Consider the following 24,543-nt stretch of genomic DNA (forward strand, 5'->3'; position numbering starts at 1 on the left):
AACAAGCATTTTTTAAATGTGTAGCAAAGTCAACACAAGTTCAGGTTCAGATAAGCTGTCTAGTGGGACAATTTGGAGAGTGGGTTAGCAAGGTTTGTCAGGTGTCCTGGCTTCAGTCGCTCCGATCCTACCTCTGTCTAGTAACTTCTCTCTAGCAGTAGGGAAATGAAGTTTCTGCCCTGTGTTTTCCGTAACTAACTTCTCACTGAAGTTAGTTTTTTTTTTCTTTGTTTCCTCTCAATCACAAGTCATAGAGAGCCTAAGAATTTATTTTTTAACATTTTATTTACTTCCTTTTTTAATGAAAGATACAGAGAGAGAGCTACCCGAGTACTGCTCAGCTCTCACGCATAACGGGTCTGGGGGTTGAACCTGGGACATTAGAGCCTCTGGCATGAAAGTCTTATGATGCAGAACCACTCTGCAGTCTCCCCAGCCCTCGTTTATTTATTTTATATGAGTGGGAGAGAACACCACTACAGCATGTGTGTTGCAGAGTCCAGACTTGACTCACACAAGTCCTGCTCTTGACATGTTGAGCATTCTCTCTCACCACCATGTGGAGAAGTTGCTGAGCTGAGCTGAGCAAAAGAACTGAAATGATCCTGGTTAACCAACCAAGAGTTACTGTAACATAAAGGGCTAACAATTTGTAGCACCTGGGGAAATATCTCAACTGGTAGAATATGGGGCTTGTGTGCACTAAATGGATTACAGTGGAATCATGGCTTTTTTTCCTTGCTTGCTTGCTTGCTTTCCTTCTTTCTATTTTATTGGATAGGACAGAGATAAATTGAGAGAGGAGGAAGAGATAGAGAAGGAAAGAGAAAGATAGACACCTGCAGACCTACTTCACCACTCATGAAGCTTCCCTCCTCTGGGTAGGGAGCGTGGTCTTGAATCCAGATCCTAGCACATGGTGATTTAATCAGGTTGGTGCACCACCACCTGGCCCCCCTTCTCTCTTTCTTATATAAAACTTCCCCTCTCTACCTCATCTACAATAAATAAATATTTTTTTAAAAAGTGGTATAAAGGGGTCCAGGCAGTAGTGCACTGGGTTAAGCACACATGGCTTAAAGCACAAGGACCAGCATAAGGATCCTGGTTTGAGTCCCCAGCTCCCCACCTGCAGGGGAGTCGCTTCACAGGCAGTGAAGCAGGTCTGCAGGTGTCTGTCTTTCTCTCCCCCTCTCTGTCTTCCCCTCCTCTCTTGATTTCTCTCTGTCCTATGCAACAACAACGTCAACAATAACAACAAGGGCAACAAAATGGGAAAAATGGCCTCCAAGAGCAGTGGATTTGTAGTGCAGCCACCGAGCCCCAGCTATAACCCTGGAGGCAAAAAAAAAAAAAAAAAAAGTAAAAAATAATTTAAATTATCTGACATCTAAGGTCATCTGAGTTCTCCTAGCTAGTAACTGATTGGACTAACTTAGGACCTAAATGTTGGTACTTCTTTCTGTGTCAGGCACTACCCCAACCTTTGGGATAGAGGGATAAGTGAAATACTGAAAATGCTGCTAATATAGTGAAATGGTAAGTGCTACCCAGTAGGAACGCACAGAGCACAACAGGTACAGAGCTCCTGAAGGCAAAGCTCCAGACTTGAATCTGTGCCATTTCTGAGGCTTCCAAAGGAGGTTGGCTCTGGGCCTGAGTCTTGCAAGACTACTAGGCCACTAGCCAAGGGGAGAGGAGGATTTCTAGAAACTGAAACCGCAGGTACAGAATTAGCATTTGGAAAGCAAGAAATTTGGTGGGATTAGTCATGGCATAGTTTCTTCAACAACAGTGCTAGTGAGTATTTATCAGGAAATCAAGAAAAGACAGAAGCTCTAACCTGCCAAAAAAAACTTGTATGATAGTGGGGTCGGGTAGTGGCTGGCGCACCTGGTTGGTTGCACACTTGCACAAGGACCCAGGTTCAATCCCCTGGCCCCCACCTCACAAGTGGTGAAGCGGGTCTGCAGGTGTCTCTGTCTCTCTCTCTCTCTCCCTCCCCCTTCCTCTCAATTTCTGGCTATCTATCCAATAAATAAATAAAAATAATAAAAAATTTAAATAAAATAAAAACAGTGATAATATATATAGTGATAAAATAGTTATACCAGAGGAAGTGCCTGTTATGCCCACCTGACAGAACAGAGTCTGTGTGCAAGCAAAATGGCAAAGCTAACTGCCCTGTGATGGTGAAGGCAGCTGATCTGTGTGTTTTCTGCCCTATAAGGTGTACGTAGGGGAGTCGGGCAGTAGCACAGCAGGTTAAGCGCACGTGGCACGAAGTGCAAGAACCTGCATAAGGATCCCAGTTTGAGCCCCCAGCTCCCCGCCTGCAGGGGAGTCCCTTCACAGGCGGTGAAGCAGGTCTGCAGGTGTCTCTCTTTCTCTCCCCCTCTCTGTCTTCCCCTCTCTCCATTTCTCTTTGTCCTATCCAACAACGACGACATCAATAACAACAACAATAACTACAACAACAATGGGGAAAAAAAGGTGTACATAAAATAAATTTAATATAGAGTGACTTCTTGATGAATACTATTATTTTATTCTGCAAACTATTACTGAGTACTTATTCTTTTGCCAGTGCTAGGGGTTGAGGACACAACAATCTTATGATTGAAGAAGAAAGACTTAATCATTAAAAAAAAAGTTACTATCCCATGGCTAGGAGGTGGTTCAGTAGATAAAGTATTGGACTTCAACCAGGAGGTCCCAAGTCCCACCCCAGAATTACATGTGCCAGAGTCATACATACTCTGATATTCTATCTATCTGTCTATTTATCTATCTATCTTTTTCTCTCTCTCACTAGGTAAGTAAATACATACTTAAATTTATAAGCTACTATTCTGTAGTGTGATATGAGAGAGAAAGCCCAGGTATTTTATGAGCTCCTCAATCAGGTGTCTGACCCAGACCTAGAGAAAGTGATGGCTAAATTGGAGCTAAGGGGTTAAGACTGAGCCAAGCAGATGGGATGAAACATTCTAGGCAAGAGGTGTGGTGTGTGCAAGGACAAAGCAAGCAAAAACATGGCCTGGATGCCTGGAGCACGGAGAGCAAGGAGAAAGGTTCCAAGCTATGAAATTTGAAAAGGACAAATATAAAGTACAGTCTTGTAAGAAATGAGATCATTCTTTATCTCAAGGCAAATAGAAAGCTACGTGAGGGCTTTAAACCAGGAAGTGCTCTGACCAGCCAGCGCACTTGCTTCTAGAAAGACCCTTTGGTTGTGGGGTAGCAGCTGGATGATAGTATATATGGTCTGGCATAAAGGCCGGACGCAGGGTGGCGCAGTGGATAAAGCACTGGATTCTCGACCACGAGGTCCCAAGTTCAATCCCCGGCAGCACATGTACAAGAGTGATAACTGGTTCTTTCTCTCTCTCCTATCTTTCTTGCGAATGAATAAAATTCTTTTAAAAAATTAAAAAATATATTTCTAAAAAAGCCTGAATGGAAGAGAGTAGTAGGTGTCTGTTAGATAACCCATCTGCCAGGGCCCACGCTGTACTGTGCATAAAGTGTGTGTTCAAACTCGGGCACTGCATGGGGGTATCATAGAACCAGCACTGAGGAAGGCTCCACTGATGGTGGGGAACAGTGTCTGTATGTCTAAAACAAAATAAATAATAAATAGGGCAGGCAGTGATGCACCCGATTAAGCCACACGTAGTACTAAGTGCAAGGACCCACACAAGGATCCGGGTTCTAGTCACCAGCTCCCCACCTGCAGAAGGGAAGCTTCACAACCGGTGAAGCAGGTCTGCAGGCATCTATCTTTCTCCATCTCTCCCCCTCCTCTCAATTTCTTTCTGTCCTATCAAATAAACTGGGGGGGGGGGATGGCCACCGGGAGTAGTGGATTCATAGTGTCAGCACCGAGCCCAAGCAGTAACCCTGGATGTGAAGGAAGGAAGAAAGAGAGAGAAATGGGGGGAGGGTGTTGCACTTGGTAGAGCACTCATGTTATAATGCATAAGGACCTGGGTTCAAACCCCCGGTCCCCACCTGCAGGGAGGAAGCTTTATAAGGGGTGGAGCAGAGCTGCAGGTGGGTCCCTCACTCCATCTTTATCTCCCCCTTCCCTCTCAACTTCTGTCCTTCTCTATCCCAAATAAAGAGGGAAAGAGAAGGAGAGAAATAGACGGGTGAGGAATCACTTATGTGCCAGGGACTGGCACTGCAGAAGGAGGTTGTGGTGGGGGTAGAATAGGGGTGGGCAAGGCCTTCCCCAGACATCTGGGACGACAACTGGTCAGGCTCGTTGGGTTATGAAGTGTGAGCGGGGGTTTTGGACTGATTTGGGGATTTCTTTTATATCTTATTTTTATTACTTCTGTATTTACTTACTTTATTAGATAGAGCAGAGAGAAAGTGAGAGGAAGGGGGCATAGAAGGAGAGAGACAGGCACCTGCAAAACCATTGCACTGCTTTATCAGGTAGGAACTGTGTGCTCAGCCTTTGAGGCTTCTGCTAGAACAGCGATGTGACTAGCTGCTCTAGTTACTAGAGAGGGAACTCTGCAAACAGGTGAGTGGCATAAGATGAAGTCAGGTTTTTTTTTTTAAACACATACCTGAACAGCTACTAAGTAGAAGTGTAACAAAAAGCAGTTATGTATTACCTGAAGAGGGAGGTTCACACTAAAGGATTACAGGTTTGACCAGCAGCAGGACCTACATACTGATTAACAGAGTTAGCAATAACTAACAGAGTTAATGTAATAATCCTAGATTAGTCCTAGAATTATGTTTCCATTCAAATAGTTTTGTTATAGGGGTCAGGCAGTGGTGCACTTGGTTCAGTGCTCATATTACAGTGCACAAGGACCCAGGTTTAAGCCCCTGCTCCCCCCCCTGCAGGAGGAAAGCTTCACGAGAGGTAAAGCAGGGCTGCACGTGTGTGTCTCTCTCCCTCTTTTTTTTTTAAATATAATTGTATAATCTATTGGACAGAGACAGTGAGAAATCGAGAGGGAAGGGGTAGATAGAGAGGGAGAGAGACAGACAGCCCTGCTTCACCACTTACAAAGCTTTCCCCCTGCAGGTGGGGACCAGGGGGCTCGAACCTGGGTCCTTGTGAACTGTAACATGTGCACTCAGCCAAGTGCGCCACCACCTGGTCCCTCTCTCCCTCTCTGTCTCTTCCTCCCCTCTCAATTGTTCTCTGTCTCTATCCAATAATAAATAAGTGAAAAGATTAAAAAGAAAAAAAATCTTAAAAAATACATACTTTAAAAAGATAGTTTTGATATGTAAGTGATGAGAAAAGCCTGGCTGGGAATATGGATCGACCTGTCAGCACCCGTCTTCAGCAGGGAAGCAATTAAAGAAGCCAGACCTTCCACCTTCTGCACCCCATAATGACCCTGGGTCCATACTCCCAGAAGGATAAAGAATAGGAAAGCTATCAAGGGGAGGATTGGATACGGAGTTCTGGTGGTGGGTATTGTGTGGAATTGTACCCCTCTTATCCTATGGTCCTGCCAATATTTCTACTTTATAAATTAAAGAGAGAGAGAGAAGCCCGGGATCCCAGCCGAGACCTGGTCTGTGTGGACAAGTATGTCCATCCTCTCCTTGTCTGCACAGGCTTTCTCCAGATACTTTGGTTTCCTGTGACATCCCCAAGACATGCTTGTTAGGTTCATCAAGCTATTGACATCCTCCCAGTTGAGAAGGTGTGGTTCCACTGTGTGGTGTACTGTGTGATGGAAGGGTTCCTGGCCAGAGTCTTGTGCCCTAAATTGGCCAGGACAGGTTCTAGCCACCTGCCACCCTAAATTGGAACAGGTGGATTAAAGAGTCAACGCATACAGAAGAAATATGGAGAGTCCAGTTTCACTGAACTTTGGTGATGGGGAGTGGTGTGGGACTACACACCTATTACACACCTATTACATTATAGTCTTATGAATCACTAATAAAATTTCAAATAAAGTAAAACGAATTGCCTATATTTTTGGCTCCCTAGAGCCTCAAGCATGCACTATGTCACTACTCCAGGCTGAATTCATTTACTTGTTTGTTTTTAGATAGAGGCAGAAAGAGATCACAACACCAAAGCTTCCTTCAGTGCAGGAGGGACCAGGCTCAAAGCTGAGTCACACACATGACAAGGCAGCGCACTGTCCAAATGAGCTATTTTGCCGGCCCCTCCAGACTGCTTTTCATTCAAATGGAGGCAGATAGGGAGAGAAACCAGAGCTGGAGATGCCCTCAGTGCCATCTTCATAGCACTCCTTCCCTGTGGAGTGTGTTGGGTCTCCAGCCCCTAAACTGTACACATGTTAAATATATAAACTGAAGTGTCAGTGTTGGTGTAATTGTGAAAACACCACAATCAAGATAATGAACTTGTCTATCACACCAAAATGGTTCCGTTCCCTTTTCATATGTCCCCCTCGTCATCTCTAGGACATTGCTCTCTGAACTGCGGATAAGTTTGCATTTTCTCATTAAAAAAAAAAAAAATCCTGGGAGTCGGGCGGTGGCGCAGCGGGTTAAGCGCACGTGGCACAAAGCGCAAGGACCAGCGTGAGGATCCCGGTTCGAGCCCCCGGCTCCCCACCTGCAGGGAGTCGCTTCACAGGCGGTGAAGCAGGTCTGCAGGTGTCTGTCTTTCTCTCCCCCTCTCTGTCTTCCCCTCCTCCCTCCATTTCTCTCTGTCCTATCCAACACCGAAGACAGACAACACCAAAATTAACTACAACAACAAAAACAAGGGCAACAAAAGAAATAAATATATATATATTTTTAATTTTTTTAAACCAACTTTATTGGATAAATGGAGAGAAATTGATAAGGGAAGGGGAGATAGGGAGAAAAAACAGTGCCGCCTGTAGCACTGCCTCTTAACTCGTGGAGGGCTCTCCCTGTGGGTGGAGGCCATAGGCTGGAAGCCAGGTCCTTGAGTGCTGGAACATGTGCTCTCTATCAGGGGTGCTGCTGCCTGAGCCTGCATTCTCTCATTTATATGAGTGATGGATTTGCAGACACTGTGTTCTCTTTTTATATATGATCTTTTTTTCCTGGTCATCTTTGGGGCTTCACCACTCAGGGCTGACTTTCAGAGAGAGGTGGGTGGGGGTCGGGCTTGAACCTGAGTTGCACTCAGGCAAAGCAATGCACTGTCCAAGTGAGTTATTTTACTAGCTCCTTATATCTGACTTCTTCTACTCATTGTGATTATTATAATTACCCATATTGTTCCTTTTATTCCTTTTACTATTCCAGCGTATGGATATACCACCTTAGTTTCCCTAGTCAACCAAGTATGAACATTTGGATTGTTTGCAAATTTGGGACTATTACAAATAAAGTTAAGAATAGCCATATTTGGGAGTCGGGTGGTGGCGCAGCGGGTTAAGCGCACGTGGCGCAAAGCACAAGGACCTATGTAAGGATCCCGGTTCCAGCCCCCGGCTCCCCACCTGCAGGGGAGTCGCTTCATAGGCAGTGCAGCAGGTCTGCAGGTGTCTGTCTTTCTCTCCCCCTCTCTGTCTTCCCCTCCTCTCTCCATTTCTCTCTGTCCTATCTAACAACAATGACATCAATAACAATAAAAAAACAACAAGGGCAACAAAAAGGAAATAAATTTTTAAAAATTTAAAAATTAGGGCTGGGGAAACAGCATAATGGTTATACAAAAGGCTTTCAAGCCTGAGGCTCCAAAGTCCCAGGTTCAGTCCCCAGCTCCACCATAAGCCAGAGCTGAGCAGTGCTCTGGTAGCTCTTTCTGTATATCTTTCTCTCTATCCCTTTCACTAAAAATAAATAAAATATAAAAAAAACAAAAATTTAAAGAAGAATAGCCATATTTACTGGGGGCCAGACCGTGGCACACCCAATTGAGCACAGCTGTTACTATGCTTGAGGACCTCAGTTCAAGCCCCGGCTCCCCATCTTTAGGGGGTATGCTTCAGAGCAGTGAAGCAGGTCTGCAGGTGTCTCTTTCTCCCTCTGTCACCCCTCCCCCTCCCAATTGTCTCTGTCCTACCCAATAAAATAGAAAAAAAAAAAGTTCCCTGGGACCCATAGATTCATAGTGCTAGCACTGAGCCCTAGCAATAGCCCTTGTGGCAAGTGTTGTTAAAATTCGGTGGCTCTGGCCGGGCTGGCTTGCTTCACGGGTGGTTAACAGAGACGCAGAGACAACGGCTGGGCAGGGAAGCTGTATTTCTTTATTCAGGAACAACGATTCATAAACTAAGACAAACTAATCACCAAACAGAACTCTGCTGTCTCTTTGCGGCGGCACAAGCACTGTTTTTTTTTTTTTTCTCTCGAACTCAGGAACCCTCTACCAATGTAAAGCATACAACAATTCCCCCTTTTCTTTTAACTAAATGGCTATAGTATCATATGCTTTACATTGGTTTGTTCTAGCCCTCCCCCGCCAAGAGAATTGGATCAGTCCAGTTAATTTCGTGGGCCCACTTGGCCCCGCCCCAAGGAACCCCGGGAGAGGGTTCCTGAGTTCGAGAGTGCCAGAGTTTTCAGAGGGTGCCCCAGTACGAGAGTTCCTGAGTTCCAGAGTGAGAGAGTTCGAGGGTTCCTGAGTTCGAAAGTAAAAGAAAGAGCAAAGAGACAGCAGAGTTCTGTTTGGTGATTAGTTTGTCTTAGTTTATGAATCGTGGTTCCTGAATAAAGAAATACAGCTTCCCTGCCCAGCCGTTGTCTCCGCGTCTCTGTTACCCGCCGTGAAGCTAGACCGGCTGGCAAGAGCCCCCGAAATTTTAACAACAGGCAAGGAAAAATAAAGTAAAAACTTAAAAAAAAAATTAAAAGAATATTTATGTTTAAGTATTTGGGCATATTTACATTTAATACTTAGTTATATACTATTTTATATTTCAACATCTAGTATGTTAGATACCATGATAAGTGTCTTCATATTGTTAAGATGTAAGATGTTAAGCATATACTTGGCCATCCACTAAATTTATTTTTTTTTATCTTTTTTTAATGTTTATTTCCTTTTTGTTGCCCTTGTTTTTGTTGTTGTAGCTATTGTTGATGTCGTCCTTTTTGGATAGGACAGAGAGAAATGGAGAGAGGAGGGGAAGACAGAGAGGGGGAGAAAAAGGCAGATACCTACAGACCTGCTTCACCACCTGTGAAGCAACTCCCCTACAGGTGGGGAGCCGGGGGCTCGAACCGGGATCCTTACGCTGGTCCTTGCGCTTTGCGCCATGTGCGCTTAACCTGCTGCGCTACCGCCCGACTGCCCTAAATTTATTTTTTACCAGAGCACTGCTCAGCTCTGGTTTATGTGGTGTGGGGATTGAACCTAGGACCTTTACTGTCTTAGGCATGAAAGTGTCTTTCCATAATCATTGTTATCTCCCTGGTCCCTCCCATAAAATTTTTAACAATTTTCTGCTCTCACTAAAATAATCCTTTTATCTCATAGGTTTCTTCCAAGGTGAACTGTACTTGGTATCCAGCATCCTCTTTCTCTTCAGTGGTGAGTTTACGTGATGCTGAAAGTTGGCCTCTGAGAAAGAACTCTGTAATTTAGGGGTGTCTTCATTCACCTACTTCACGTGTGATTAAATTGTGAACTTTTCTGTCTTGGTTTTCTTATCTAATATTTTTATCATTTTATTGGAAGCTTAACAATTGACAAATATTGATAGCTGGGTACGATTTCTCATCTCTCCATGACAGATGCCTGAGAAACATTCTCACCCCTAAGTTAGGTCCTTATTTTATTTTTACTTTTTTTTTTTATTTATAAGAAATAGAGGGGATAGAACCAGAGAATCAACTTTGGCACATGCAATGCTGGGGACTGAACTCAGGGCCTCCTGCTTGAGAGTCCAATGCTTTATCCATTATGCCACTTCCTAGACCACTTAACATTATATCTTTGAAGCTATAAGCACTTTCAGTATTGCCAAATGGTCTGTGTAATATGCTTTTTCATTGCTGTGTGATAATCCACACATAGAGATAGCTTGAATTAAAATGATTTTCCCAGGCGGGGGAGATAGCATGATGGTTGAGGCTCCAAAGTCCCAGGTCCAGTCCCCTCCCCACCGGAAGCCAGAGCTAAATGGTGCTCTGGAGTTTCTCTCTCTCTGTCTCTCTCTCTCTTAAAAATAAAATGGGAGCTGGGTGGTAGTGCAGCAGGTTAAGTGCACGTGGCGCAAAGCACAAGGATCCTGGTCCAAAGCCCTGGCTCCCCACCCGCAAGGGAGTCGATTCACAAGCAGTGAAGCAGGTCTGCAGGTGTCTTATCTTTCTCTCCTCCTCTCTGTCTTCCCCTACTCTCTTGATTTCTCTCTGTCCTATCCAGCAACAACAGCTATGACAACAATAATAACAACTACAATAAGCACAACAAGGGCAACAAAGATGGGAAAAATGGTCTCCAGGAGCAGTGGATTCGTAGTGCAGGCACCAAGCCCCAGCGATAACCCTGGAGCTTAAAAAATAATCATAGGGAGTCGAGCAGTAGCACAGTGGATTAAGCGCAAGTGGCATAAAGCTCAAGGACCAGCATAAGAATCCCGGTTCGAGACCCCAGTTCCCCACATGCAGGGGAGTTGCTTCATAAGCGGTGAAGCAGGTCTGCAGGTGTTAACTTTCTCTCCCCTGTCTTCCACTCCTTTCTCCATTTCTTTCTGTCCTGTCCAACGACGACATCATCATCAACAACAATAAAAAAACAAGGGCAACAAAAGGGAATAAATAAATTTTTTTAAACTTTACTAATAAAATAAAAATATCTTTAAAAAATAAAATGATTTTCCCATGTAACATTCAGGTTGCTACCATTTTCCACCAATTTAAAATCAACCTACTTATGTATGCAGTGCCAGGAATCGTGCACAGGAAATCCAACCAGAATTCCTTCCACTTAATGAAAGGAAAAAAGAAAATTGAAGTGACCTGGGGGTCGGGCGGTGGCGCAGTGGGTTAAGCGCAGGTGGCGCAAAGCGCAAGGACCGGCATAAGGATCCCGGTTGGAGCCCCTGGCTCCCCACCTGCAGGGGAGTCGCTTCACAGGCGGTGAAGCAGGTCTGCAGGTGTCTATCTTTCTCTCCCACTCTCTGTCTTCCCCTCCTCTCTCCATTTCTCTCTGTCCTATCCAACAACGAACAACATCAACAATGGCAATAATAACCACAACAAGGCTACAACAACAAGGGTAACAAAAGGGGGAAAAAATGGCCTCCAGGAGTGGTGGATTCATGGTGCAGGCACCGAGCCCAGCAATAACCCTGGAGGAAGAAAAAAAAAAGTGAAGTGACCAATACAAAGTCTGTTTCCTCCCCACCCCCCAGTCATCTGTGAAGCTCTTCATTGATGGGAAGTTCGTTGAATCGAAAAGTGACAGATGGATCGACATCCACAATCCAGTGAGTGAAGCTGCTATGGGATTTTAGTTGTCTAGCAGGAAGTGCACAAGATGCTGGAAGTCAAGTGGGGAAGTGGAGAAAAACATGTCTGTCGTGAAGGGCTGCCCCTGTGACTAGATGAGGAAGGGGAAAGGTGGATCAGGGCAAAGGAGGATGTTCTGCTTCTCCTGTCAGGCCACCAATGAAGTCATCGGTCGAGTCCCCCAGGCCACCAAGGCTGAAATGGACGCAGCCATCGCTTCCTGCAAACGGGCATTTCCTGCATGGGCAGAAACATCAGTATTAAGCCGGCAGCAGGTCCTGCTCCGCTATCAACAGCTCATTAAAGATAACTTGGTAAGCCATTGATCCGTGTGGATAATTCTCCCACTGGTGACCATGGGGGAGACTTGTCTCTCGCACAAGGGCTATTCTGGCTGCCTTTCTAATCCAGGACCCAGATCACGACTCTCTCCTTGGCCCTACCTCTCCCCCTTTCTGCTCATCCTTGGCTGCCTGAGATCTAGGAGACACACCCTTACATTGGTTTCTTGTGTGTGTGTGTGTGTGTGTGTGTGTGTGTGTATTCTCTTTCCAGAAAGAAATTGCCAGATTGATCACACTGGAGCAAGGGAAGACCCTCGCCGATGCGGAAGGAGATGTATTCCGAGGCCTTCGTAAGCTGGGAGAACCACGTCAGGGCTCAGACACCTCTGAGAAAGAATAAAGGGACATGGGGGCAAAGGTGGAGGAGTGGGTGACTGCATCTTCCTTTATGCAGATTTCACAATTCAGTGTTTTACTCCTTTTATCACCACTAGGGTTAGCAATGGGGATCAGCGCCTACACCACTCCACTGTTCTCAGGAAGCCACTTTCCTCCTCCTCCTCCTGATTCTTTTATATAGAACAGAGAATGAACTAGAGAATGAGAGAGAGAGAGAAGACCCCCGAGGTACTGTTCCACCACTCATGAACTTCCCTCCTTAAGGTCGGGAGCAGGGTCTTGAACCCGGGCCCTCACACATGGTAACGTGTGTGCCTACTGAGTGCACCACCACCTGGTCCCTGTTTATTTAATACTTAGGGGAGTGACAATGCTTCTTAAGTTTTGAGATGATTTATTCCATCCTTTACTTGGCTCTTCCAAGGGGTACAGGCATTTTTGCTGGCCTTTCCCCACTCGAGCACCTCATTCCGCACAGCCCCTTCAAAGTGGAAGAGCAGGAGTGTTTTTCCTGCTCCTTGTCCTGCACCGTTCCGTCCTCAGAGCTAACTAAAGCGTGACGGAGTTTAACAGTGCCCTGCGTGGAGAGCCAGGGGCCTGACTACTTCTTCTCTCTTCCAGAGGTGGTTGAGCATGCCTGTAGTGTGACATCACTCATGCTGGGAGAGACCATGCCGTCCATCACCAAAGACATGGACCTGTACTCCTACCGTCTGCCTCTGGGGGTGTGTGCAGGCATCGCTCCATTCAATTTCCCCGCCATGATCCCCCTTTGGATGTTTCCCATGGCCATGGTGTGTGGAAATACCTTCCTAATGAAACCCTCAGAGCGAGTCCCTGGTGCAACTATGCTTCTTGCTAAATTGCTGCAGGACTCTGGGGCCCCCGATGGGACACTGAACATCATTCATGGACAACATGATGGTAACTGCCCTGCTGTATATTCTTTTTAGCCTGGTGTTGAGTGGTGACGGTGGGAGTGGGGAGTGTTTCAGAACAAGGATCCTACGGAGGAAGGGTTTTCGAATAATAAGCTCCAAGTATGAAGGTTGTGCTTGCTGAGTATGTTGTCATCTCTATGCAAAGACAACTTGCTAGTTGCAATGTTTATGATCTATTGGGGTTGGCGGCAGTGGAGGCTAGGATGTCATTCAGTGGCGGAGCACAGTGATGGAGCACTGGTGATCCAGAGTTTGGCCCCCTGGCACCACATGAAACAAAAGCCAGCATACATTAGGGCAAAGAAGTCTGGAGTAGGACTAGGCTCAGGGAGATTAAAGAGAAAGTTTTCACTTACATATTGAAAGAATGTAAGTAGATCCTTAATTCATCATTTTTCTGGTCATTCTATTTGAGATTTTACTGTATTTAAAATGACATCCAAATGTTCTCATGTATATTTTTAACTCAGAATTCATAGACTTCAGACTGAAGGTCGTCTTATTTATATAGCAGCTAATACAGAAAAAGGGCTTTGTGTCCCAGGCACCATTCCAAATACCTGCATGCTTAACTCATCTTTACAATAGCCCTTCATGCAAGTGCTCATATAGTCACTCCCTTGTTCCAGATAGGAAACTGAGAAACAGTCAGGGATACATAGCAGAATAGTTATGCAAAGAGACTCTCATGCCTGAGGCTCTGAAGTCCCAGGTTCAGTCCCCACACACCACCATAAGCCAGAGATGAGCAGTGCTCTGGTAAATAAATAAATGGAAAAAGAAAACTGAGGGGCTAGGGCTAGATGGTGGCGCACCTGGTTGAGTGCACATGTTACAGTGCTCAAGGACCCAGGTTTGAGCCCCTGGCCCCACTTGCAGGGGGAAAGCTTCACTAGTGGTGAAGCAGGGCTGCAGTATCTCTCTGTCTCCCTCTCTATCAACCCCTTCCCTCTCAATTTCTGACTGTCTCTATTCAACAAATAAAGATAAAAAAATTAAAGAAAAGAAAGAAAACTGAGGGGCATGGTGAAACTGAGTAGTTTACCCAAAGTTAACACACTAGTAATGATCGAAGCCAAGATGTATGTACCCAGGGAGACCGACCCTTCTTCTGTTACACTGCCTCCCACACGAGGGCATGGTGTCTTGAGAGGCTCCAGGTGTAGAGTGAGAGTTTCTCATAGGACAAAAGGAAAAGTTGGGTGTTAAAAGGCTGTTATCTTGCAGGCAAGTTAGAGTTATACTTTTCAGAGAAGTACAAATTCTAAAATAGTAAATGAGAAAAGGGGAGAAGCTAGGTGGGATTTATGGTTGATAAAAGGACAAAGAAAGAGAGAACTTCCACATCGGTCGCTGGGTAGAAAGCCGTGGAAGTGTAGAAGAACCTCACCGATTATATGGGGAATGGAGGGGCTTACTGTGTACAGGAGTCACTGTCATTTCTGCCCTTGTGGTGCTAACTTTATTTTCTTCTTAAAGCTGTAAATTTCATTTGCGATCATCCGGATATCAAAGCAATCAGCTTTGTGGGATCCAACCAGGCAGGAGAGTACATCTTCGAGAGAGGTTCAAGACATGGCAAGAGAGTTCAAGCCAATATGGTGACTTCTTACTCCTTTTTTTGTCCATACTGTTATGTTATTGAAACTACCTAGAAACAACCCACTCAAACACCAGTGTTAAGTGCCATTCCACCCTAAATGTCTTCCATTAGCACTAAATCCTGTGATGACTTTTTATGTAAGTCATTTTGTTTATTATCTTCTACAACAAATACTGGTGGGAAAAGCCATATTTCTTCCTAATAATGTCACTCAGCTTCTTTGGACTTCAGACATAACAGCCAAATTTTAGTGCTGGCCTATTTCTTTTTTTCTTAGCATGCTTTCTAGCCCTGCATCTTTCCTTCTCTTAAAGCAAAGCCTAATCACTACCATCAAGATCTGATTTTCTTTCTTTTTTTTTTTTTTTTTAAATGTTCTATTTATGAGAAAGATAGAGGAGAGAGAAAGAAGCAGACATCACTCTGGCACATGCTGCCGGGGATTGAACTCGGGACCTCATGCTTGAGAGTCCAAAGCTTTACCACTGTGCCACCTCCCAGACCACAATCTAATTTTCTTTAAGAGTACAATCTACTCAAGTCCCTGGAAAAAGTCCATTATCCCCTGTAAGGTATATGGATGTGGTTTAATTACAAATATTTGCTTTCCCCTTACTAGCTCCTTGCCAAATGCTTCCTAATTTTTTGATACTATATATACTGTCCATTTGCCCTTCAACTAATGTTGCAGGAGAGCCACCTAAGCACAGACTTGGAAACTTCATGAGATACCTACTTCTTTTCATGGGCCAATTTGATTTAAGTCCCTCCTATTTCACTGAGTATTTATCGGGTGTATTCTGTGTCTGTCATTATTCTATGTGAAATGGGATAAAAGTAGTAAACAGGTATCTATCCATGTACTACATTATAGTTTGTTTTCTGTTTTTATTGCCACCAGAGTTATCAATGGGGCTCTGGTCTTAATCACAATGAATAAATCTTTGGACCAGATGATAACTTGTTGGGTAGGCCATGAGCCTTGCCCTGTTCTGGCGCTACATGGGCCATGCCATGGCATCTCCCCATCTAGTACTCTCTACCTGAATCATAAAGTGGCCTGAGTGACCTGGGAGGTGGTGCAGTGAGTAAAGCACTGGATTCTTAAGCATGAGGACCTGAATTCAAGCCTGGATGCTCTGGCCCTCTTTCTCTTCTCCTCCTCTCAATGTATATATGTAATTTTTTTTTAACTAAATGGCTGAGAGCGCTGAAATCAGCCTTATACAAGGCCCCAACACTGGAGGAAAGGGTAGCAAGCCAATTTGGAGAATTTCTAGAATTCTTCCAGAGGCCTATTTACTATTTTGTATTTTTGTTGACTACTGGAAGTTCTTTGTTTATGTTGTTCTTAATGTAACTGGAAACCCCAGCAGATGATTTTTTTTCCCCTATCTAAAAAAAAGTGTAGGGGGGATTCTTCTTGATTGCTGGGTGTAGTTTAGTTTGCCAGTTTGACTGAATGTAATTGACTTTTTTAATATAATGGCTTTGATCTAAATCAATACATATTAGCTTATCATTTGAGCAAGAAATAGAAAATAGTGACAAAAGGAAGGAAGGAAGGAAGGAAGGAAGGAAGGAAGGAAGGAAGGAAGGAAGGAAGGGAGGAAGGGTGATGAGGGAGCTATCTTGGTAGTAGATCACAAGATTGCAGATATGAATTCCCAGATTCTAGCCCCAGCATCACCTCTCCTAGGGTAGTGTTACAATCTCTTTGTCCTATTAAAAAATGCCACCACCAACAACAACTACCACCACCAGGGCCAGGTGGTGGTACACTCAGATGAGCGCACACATTACCATGTACAAGGACTCAGGTTCAAGGCCCTCAGTCCCTTCCTGCAGAAGGGAAACTTCACAAGTGGTAAAGCAGGGCTACAGGTATCTTTCACTCTCCCCCTCTACCTCCCCTTTCCATTCTCAGTTTCTTTCTATCCTATCAATAAAGAGAAGTTAAAAATTTAGAGATTAAAAAATACAAAATGTGATTCCTTAGTTTAAAATGTAGTAACAAATCTTTTAAAAAGATTGGTCAATGCTGTCAGGTCTTCAGGAGGTTCACAAGGACAAATCTAGCCTCACAGCAATAAAGAGAAGTTCTCTAGTTCTTTCCTTCAGTTCTCATTTTGAAATTTCAGATCCTGTGCTTAATTTGCATGTTACTGAAGAATATTCATGTACTTACATATTTCCATAGGGAGCCAAGAACCATGGGGTGGTCATGCCAGATGCCAATAAGGAAAACACACTGAACCAGCTGGTTGGTGCAGCTTTTGGAGCCGCTGGTCAGCGCTGCATGGCTCTTTCAACAGCGATCCTTGTGGGAGAAGCTAAGAAGTGGCTGCCAGAGCTGGTGGAACGTGCCAAAAAACTGAGAGTCAATGCAGGTGATCAGTTGTCTGTGCCTCTAGACTTTGCATCTGGCAGTGAACCTGAAATTATAGTACTGGCTCTAACCAATGACAGCAGCAACTCTATTCTTCCCATTGCATTTCTCCCACCATGCTGGTGTCTGGATTCACCTTTTGTTAGTAGTCATAAATTGTGGTAAATAAAACCCGTAAATACCTCTGTGTTGTTTCACAGGAGACCAGCCTGGAGCTGATCTTGGCCCTCTGATCACTCCGCAGGCCAAGGAGCGAGTCTGTAATCTGATTGACAGTGGAACAAAGGAGGGAGCATCCATCCTTCTCGATGGCCGAAAAATCAAAGTCAAAGGCTATGAAAATGGCAACTTTGTGGGGCCAACCATCATATCAGATGTCAAGGTGAGAGTCTCTAGATCATTCACAAATACAAGAGCTGAAGGATATGGAGTCTCATCCACCTAATTTATAAGTGAAGTTTTTTTTTTTTTTAATTTCTTTATTGGAGAATTAATGTTTTACATTCAACTGTAAATACAATAGTTTGTACTTGCATAAGATTTCCCAGTTTTCCACATAACAATACAACCCCCATTAGGTCCTCTGTCATCCTTCTTGGATCTGTATTCTCCCCACCCACCCACCCCAGAGTCTTTTACTTTGGTGCGATACACCAATTCCAGTTCAGGTTCGACTTGTGTTTTCTTTTTTTTTTTAAATAATTTATTTCTTTATTGGGGAATTAATGTTTTACATTCAACAGTAAATACAATAGTTTGTACATGCATAACATTCCCCAGATTTCCATTTAATAATACAACCCCCACTATGTCATTCATCATCTTTCATGGACCTGTATTCTCCCCACCCACCCACCCACCCACCCCAGAGTCTTTTACTTTGGTGCAATACTCCAATTCCATTTCAGGTTCGACTTGTGTTTTCTTTTCTAATCTTGTTTTCAACTTCTCCCTGAGAGTGAGATTATCCCATACTCATCCTTCTGTTTCTGACTTATTTCACTTAACATGAATTTTTCAAGGTCCATCCAAGATCAGCTGAAAATGGTGGCATCGCCATTTTTTATAGCTGAGTAATATTACATTGTTTATATATACCACAACTTGCTCAGCCACTCATCTGTTGTTGGACACCTGGGTTGCTTCCAGGTTTTGGCTATTACAAATTGTGCTCAACAAGGGCAACAAAGGGAATAAATAAATAAATATTTAAAAAAATTTTTTTAATTGTGCTGCCAAGAATATATGTGTACACAGATCTTTTTGGATGGGTATGTTGGGTTCCTTAGGATATATCCCCAGGAGGGGAATTGCAGGATCATAGGATAGGTCCACTTTTAGCCTTCTGAGAGTTCTTCAGACTGTTCTCCACAGAGGTTGGACCAATTTGCATTCCCACCAGCAGTGTAGGAGGGTTCCTTTGACCCCACACCCTCTCCAGCATTTGCTGCTGCTACCTTTTCTGATGTATGACATTCTCACAGGAGTGAAGTGGTATCTCATTGCCGCCTTGATTTGCATTTCTCTGACAATCAGAGATCTGGAGCATTTTTTCATGTGTTTCTCAGCCTTTTGGATCTCTACTGTGGTGAATATTCTGTCCATGTCCTCCCCTCATTTTTGGATGGGGTTATTTGTTGTCTTGCTGTTGAGATTTGCAAGTTCTTTATATATTCTGGTCATTAGCCTCTTGTCTGATGTATGGCATATAAAGATCTTCTCCCATTCTGTGAGGGGTCTCTTGGTTTGGGTAGTAGTTTCTTTAGCTGTGCAGAGCTTTTTAATTTAATGTAGTCCCATGGGTTTATGCTTGTCTTAGTCTTCTTTGTAATTGGATTCGTATCATTGAAGATGTCTTTAAAATTTATGCGGAAAAGAGTTCTGCCAATATTTTCCTCTAAGTATCTGATAGTTTGTGGTCTAACATCCAAGTCCTTGATCCACTTGGAATTTACTTTTGTATTTGGTGAAATACAGTGATTCAGTTTCATTCTTCTGCATGTTTCAACCCATTGTTTCCAACACCATTTGTTGAAGAGACTCTGCTTTCCCCATTTAATAGTCTGGGCCCCTTTGTCAAAGATTAGATGTCCATAGGTGTGGGGGCTTACTTCTGGGCTCTCAATTCTATTTCACTGGTCAGTGTGTCTATTCATGTTCCAGTACCAAGCAGTTTTTTGGTTTTTGTTTTTTTAATTTTTTTATTATCTCAATTTATTTATTGGATAGAGACAGCCAGTAATCGAGAGTGAATGGGGAGATAGAGAGGGAGAGAGACAGACGCCTGCAGACCTGCTTCATCACTTGTGAAGCTTTCCCCATGCAAGTGGGGACTGGGGGCTTGAACCCGAGTCCTTGAGCACTGTAAGGTGTGCGCTCAACCAGGTGCACCACCACCCGGCCCCTCCAAGCAGTTTTGATGGCAATGGCCCTATAATACAATTTGAGATCTGGGAATGTGATGCCTCCAGTTCTGTTCTGTTCTTCTCAAGATTGTTTTGGCAATTTCTAGGTCTTTTCTGGTTCCAGATAAACATCTGTAGCATTTGTTCTATTCTCCTAAAAAATGTGCTTGGGATCTTGATGGGGATAGCATTAAATTTGTAGATGGCTCTGGGTAGTATATTCATTTTGATGATGTTAATTCTACCAACCCATGAACATGGAATATCTTTCCACTTCTTTGTGTCTTTTTCAATTTTCTTGAATAGTGACTCATAATTTTCACTATACAAGTCTTTAACTTCTTTGGTTAGGTTTACTCCTAGATATTTTATTGTTTTTGTAAGTGAAGTTATTTCAATAAATGAAGACTTTACCTTTTACCGAAGTTAATCATTTATCTAGAGTCTGAATGAATCTTTCCTCTTCCATCCAGACTCTTTGTACTTACACCAGTATACAGCACATTTTCCATAAAAGGCTAAGGAGGGGGAGTCGGGCGGTGGTGCAGCGGGTTAAGCGCACGTGGCGCAAATCGCCAGGACCTGCGTAAGGATCCCAGTTCGAGCCCCCGGCTCCCCACCTGCAGGGGAGTCGCTTCACAAGCAGTGAAGCAGGTCTGCAGGTGTCTGTCTTTCTCTCCTCCTCTCTGTCTTCCCCTCCTCTCTCCATTTCTCTCTGTCCTATCCAACAACAATGACATTAATAACCACAACAATGTTAAACAACAAAGGCAACAAAAAGGAAAATAAATAAATAAATAACTTTTAAAAAAAAAGGCTAAGGAGGAAACAGTCACAGCTTTGCAGGCATGACATTTGCTGCAACTACTCAACCCTTCGTGCTTTAGTGAGAAGGCAGCCATTAACAGCATGGGGCTGTGTTCCAATAAACTTCATTTCTAGAAAATAGAATTTTAGTTTCATATAATTTTATACATGGTAAGAGATTGTGTTCAGCCACTTAAAAGACACCGAGGGCTAGAGAGAGATTACAGTTGACTGGGTAAGGCATGGCTGTGCCGTGTGCAAACCCAAGTTTGAGCCCTGGTACCACATTGGAGCTGTCTTGCCACCAGAGTAACTGCCAGCACTATGGTATCTTAGCTTTTCTGAATACAGAGGTTGCCAGGAACAGTAAAACTGTCTGTACTTCATGAAGCCCTTGTTCCAAAATAAAAGGGAGGGGGTGGCTGGGGGGGGTGGGGGAGAGCAACCGGAGTATTCATCAGGTAGAGCACATGCTTTGCATGCCTGAGTCCTGGAAGCTCAGTCCCTAAAGCCACATGACTGAGTGGGGCGCTAGTCTCAGACTCGTCCTCTTTCTGGCACACACAAAATTTAAAAACTGTCATTCTAAAATGTAGAGACTGGACTTGGAAGATAGCATAGTGGGTCTACAAAAGACTTTCATGCCCAAGACTGTGATGTCCCATGTTCAATCCCCAGCACCACCACCACACCACATAAGGCCGCAGCTGCGCCACAGTTAACCCATATTTTGCCCATGGGGTATATTTTGCCCACTTCTGTTTGTTACTTATTTCTTTAATGTTGATTTTTTTCTTTCTTCCCCTTGCTACCTTTTTGTTATTATTTCTTAGATTAGGACAGAGAGGCAGAAAGAGAGTGAGGGAGACCGTGATAGCAAAGCTCCCTTCAATGCGGTCAGTGCGGGGTCAGACTCAAACCTGTGTCACACAGACGGCAAAGCAGCACACTATACACATGAGCTATTTCACTGGGCCTTTGATATCTTTTTACCATTTTTTTAAAATGTTTCTTTTTTTTAATATTTATTTATTCCTTGTTGTCCTTGTTTTTTGTTTTTGCCTCCAGGGTTATTGCTGAAGCTCGGTGCCTGCACCACAAATCCACTGCTCCTGGAGGCCTTTTTCCCCCCCTTTTGTTGCCCTTGTTGTAGCTTTGTGGTGGTTATTGTTGTTGTTGATGTCGTTCATTGTTGGATAGGACAGAGAGAGATGGGGAAGAAAGAGAGGGGGAAAGAAAGACACCTGCAGACCTGCTTCACCGCCTGTGAAGCAACTCCCCTGCAGGTGGGGAGCTGGGGGCTCAAACCGGGATCCTTACGCCGGTCCTTGCGCTTTGCCACGTGCACTTAACCCACTGCGCTACCGCCCAACTCCCTTTTTAAATTTTTTTATTATCTTTTATTTGACACAGCCAGAAATTGAGAGGAAGGGGGAGGTAGAGGGGGAGAGACAGAGAGACACCTGCAGCCCTGCTTTACCACTTGTGAAGCTTCCCCCCTGCAGATCAAGACCGGGGGCTTGAACCTGAGTACTTGACCTTTGTAACATGTGCACTCAACCAGGTCTGCCACCACCCGACCCCTCTATCTTTTTTTTTTTAATATTTTATTTATTTTTTAATGAGAGAGACCAGAGCACTGTTCAGTTCTTGCTTATGTATGGTGGTGGCTGGGGGACTGAACCTGGGACTTAAAACCTCAAGCTTGGATGTCTTTTATATAACCATTATGCTATCTCCCCAGCCCTGCTATCTGTCTTATAGCTAGTATATACAGTGTATCCACAATGCATCAATCACTCAATATTTATTGAATACCTACTTACCCCAAATTTAGCTGCATCTTCATCAGAAAGTGACAGAAAAAAAATGGTAGTAAAATGAATGACTAAATTGAGAATCTTTACAGTTCACTGATTCCCACTAATCCTGTATCATAATCCTGAATAATATCCCTGTCATACTTGGATTAAGTGCATACACCTGAATTAAGTAGAGTAGAAATTATGAAACCCCCTAGCCATAGAGCCATAGAAGACAAATCCATTTATCAGGACATACAGGGAACTAGTTGTAATGATAAGGGTTGGCTTAAACAGTTAATGTGACTTGATATAAAAATAATCATGTAGATATATTTGGAAGGCCAAGGAAGAATGAGGATGAATTGTTTGTTACAGAAAACTCAGCGGAATTGTTTATGCTACAGAAAAGTTTAAGAAGATTCTGTTGTGTTTAACATGGAACTGATTTGTATACAAATAAATTTTCACATAATTTTTCAGTAACATGACAATTATATAAATAAGTCATACGGCATTAAAGAGAAAGCTGGTGCTGAGATCTAAAAGCACAGTGCATAAAGGAGGGAGTTGTGCTTCACAGGAATTTCAAGTTGTTTATGTGATTGCTAGTTCAGAAGATGGGACACAGCAAGAAAGGACTTTTTTATAAATGGATTTATGATGAAAATTGATTACTAGAATGAAGGTTGTTTGTGTAAACAGTAGGTAATAAAATGACAAATATAAAATTCTATCTTCTTTCTGAATGTCAACTCCTGACAGCCAAATATGACCTGCTACAAAGAGGAGATTTTTGGTCCTGTTCTTGTGGTTCTGGAGACAGAAACTCTGGATGAAGCCATCAAGATTGTAAATGGCAACCCCTATGGAAATGGCACTGCCATCTTCACCACTAATGGAGCCGCTGCTCGGAAATACTCCCACCTAGTGGATGTAGGGCAGGTGTGTGCACACGGAGTCTTTCTTTAGAAGATTCCTGTAGTCCTTTTCTACTGCTTTCTATCTATGGGGGATGCAAACAGTGACCAGTTCTCGCAATGCCCCATTTCTTCCTTAGGAACAGACCTTCCTCTCAGGAAGGGTAGGTAGGAGGTGGGTGTTTAAAATTGGTCTCTTTAGGGCCAAGTATCTGTGCTTTCAAGTGGAAAGTTCTTTTGCGTCCTTTTCTTACAGCTTGATGAGTCTTTTTGTTCCACTTTCAGGTGGGTGTGAATGTCCCCATCCCAGTGCCTTTGCCAATGTTCTCATTCACTGGCTCTCGTTCTTCCTTCAGAGGGGACACCAATTTCTATGGCAAACAGGTAACTTTAGGTTCAAAAATTTTTTTTTCTCTAAGAAATTTTCTTAAACATATTCAGGAATAAGGATTCAGCAAGCAAGGTCTATCCAGTAACTTCTGTGGGCTTATAAGTTATCCGGCATTAGGTCTCCTAGAAAAGATTTAAAATTAACAAAAGTTTAACCAATACTGCTTCTTCTTGAATAACTCAAGGCAGCAACATTTGGGGGAAGGGTATGAGGAAGTCAGAACCTTACAGCCTTTCCTCTGCCCTTGACTTCTTCTTTTTTTTTTTTTTAATCAGAGCACTGCTCTGACTTAAGGTGGTACTGGGAATTGAACCTAGAAGCTCAGAGCCTCAGAAATGAAAGGCATTTGTATAACCTTTGTGCTGTCTTCCCAGCCCTGCCTGTGACTTTTACACTGTCATCTGTCTCTTAATAATCTATCAATCTGACAGAATGAACTCTGCCCAAAACAACAACAAAAAAAACCCTCAGCACTACCAACCTCCTTTCTCAATACTTTACAATATATATTGAGAATCTTCTTTGTACTGAACATTATTCCAAGCACTATAACACAATAAACACAGAAGAAATAATAAAGCAGTTATGAAACTGATAGCCTGGGTTCAAATCCTAGCTCAACATGTCATCTTTTGGCAAAAAATTTAGTCTGCAGCAAATTTTTTCACCTGTGAATAAGAGCGATTAGATCTACAGTCCATAGGTTATGAGGATAAGTTATCACTGTCATTACATTCCCTCGACAGGTGCCTATGTCCTAAGGCAGGTAACAGGCATGGCATGTTCAAACAGCAGAAATGGACTGGAAAATAGTGTGTGGATGAGGAGGAGCATGAGAAAGACTGGAATAGGTAGGCCCCTGCCCTCCAAGTCACATAGGGCTCTTAAAATCACATTAAGAAACTTTCATCACAGTGTAAGTATTTTTTTACTTAATGGAGTACCTGGCATAAAGTGTATTTGGGTATATTATACTAAATATTGATAAACATACCCAAACATATGTTGGACAAATGGAAATTCATTATAGTCCCACAGAAACACCACCATTTTGAGTATTCAGTGAAAAAAATTCAGGTTTCTATATAGGTGTCCTTTTTATAGATTATTAAATTTTAATAATAGGATTGCATAGTAAAATGAGGATGACCAACTGGTTAAGAAAACAGCCAGGGGGGAGGGGGACCCTTTAGAGCCTGGGAAAT

The 24,543-nt window shown here is 43.4% G+C and overlaps 1 protein-coding gene across 3 annotated transcripts in view; it reads left to right on the forward strand.

Annotated features, from left to right (window-relative positions):
- The window catches only part of ALDH6A1 (aldehyde dehydrogenase 6 family member A1), a 30,728-nt gene that overhangs the window by 1,240 nt on the left and 4,945 nt on the right, over window positions 1-24,543 (forward strand). The window contains exons 2-12 of one of the 3 annotated variants that reach the window (XM_060175469.1): window positions 9,422-9,475; window positions 11,301-11,375; window positions 11,550-11,711; window positions 11,953-12,031; window positions 12,702-13,004; window positions 14,501-14,622; window positions 16,825-17,014; window positions 17,214-17,395; window positions 22,793-22,972; window positions 23,233-23,331; window positions 24,085-24,411. In XM_060175469.1, the coding sequence (XP_060031452.1) occupies window positions 9,422-9,475; window positions 11,301-11,375; window positions 11,550-11,711; window positions 11,953-12,031; window positions 12,702-13,004; window positions 14,501-14,622; window positions 16,825-17,014; window positions 17,214-17,395; window positions 22,793-22,972; window positions 23,233-23,331; window positions 24,085-24,099 (1,461 nt within the window). In that variant the 3' untranslated portion in view covers window positions 24,100-24,411. Of the gene's footprint in view, window positions 1-9,421; window positions 9,476-11,300; window positions 11,376-11,549; window positions 11,712-11,952; window positions 12,032-12,701; window positions 13,005-14,500; window positions 14,623-16,824; window positions 17,015-17,213; window positions 17,396-22,792; window positions 22,973-23,232; window positions 23,332-24,084; window positions 24,412-24,543 lie in introns of those variants that run through there. The other 2 variants (XM_007521728.3, XM_060175470.1) reach the window with 2 other exon arrangements.

This window comes from Erinaceus europaeus, chromosome 16 (genome assembly GCF_950295315.1).
Source record: "Erinaceus europaeus chromosome 16, mEriEur2.1, whole genome shotgun sequence".
Classification (NCBI taxonomy): domain Eukaryota; kingdom Metazoa; phylum Chordata; class Mammalia; order Eulipotyphla; family Erinaceidae; genus Erinaceus; species Erinaceus europaeus.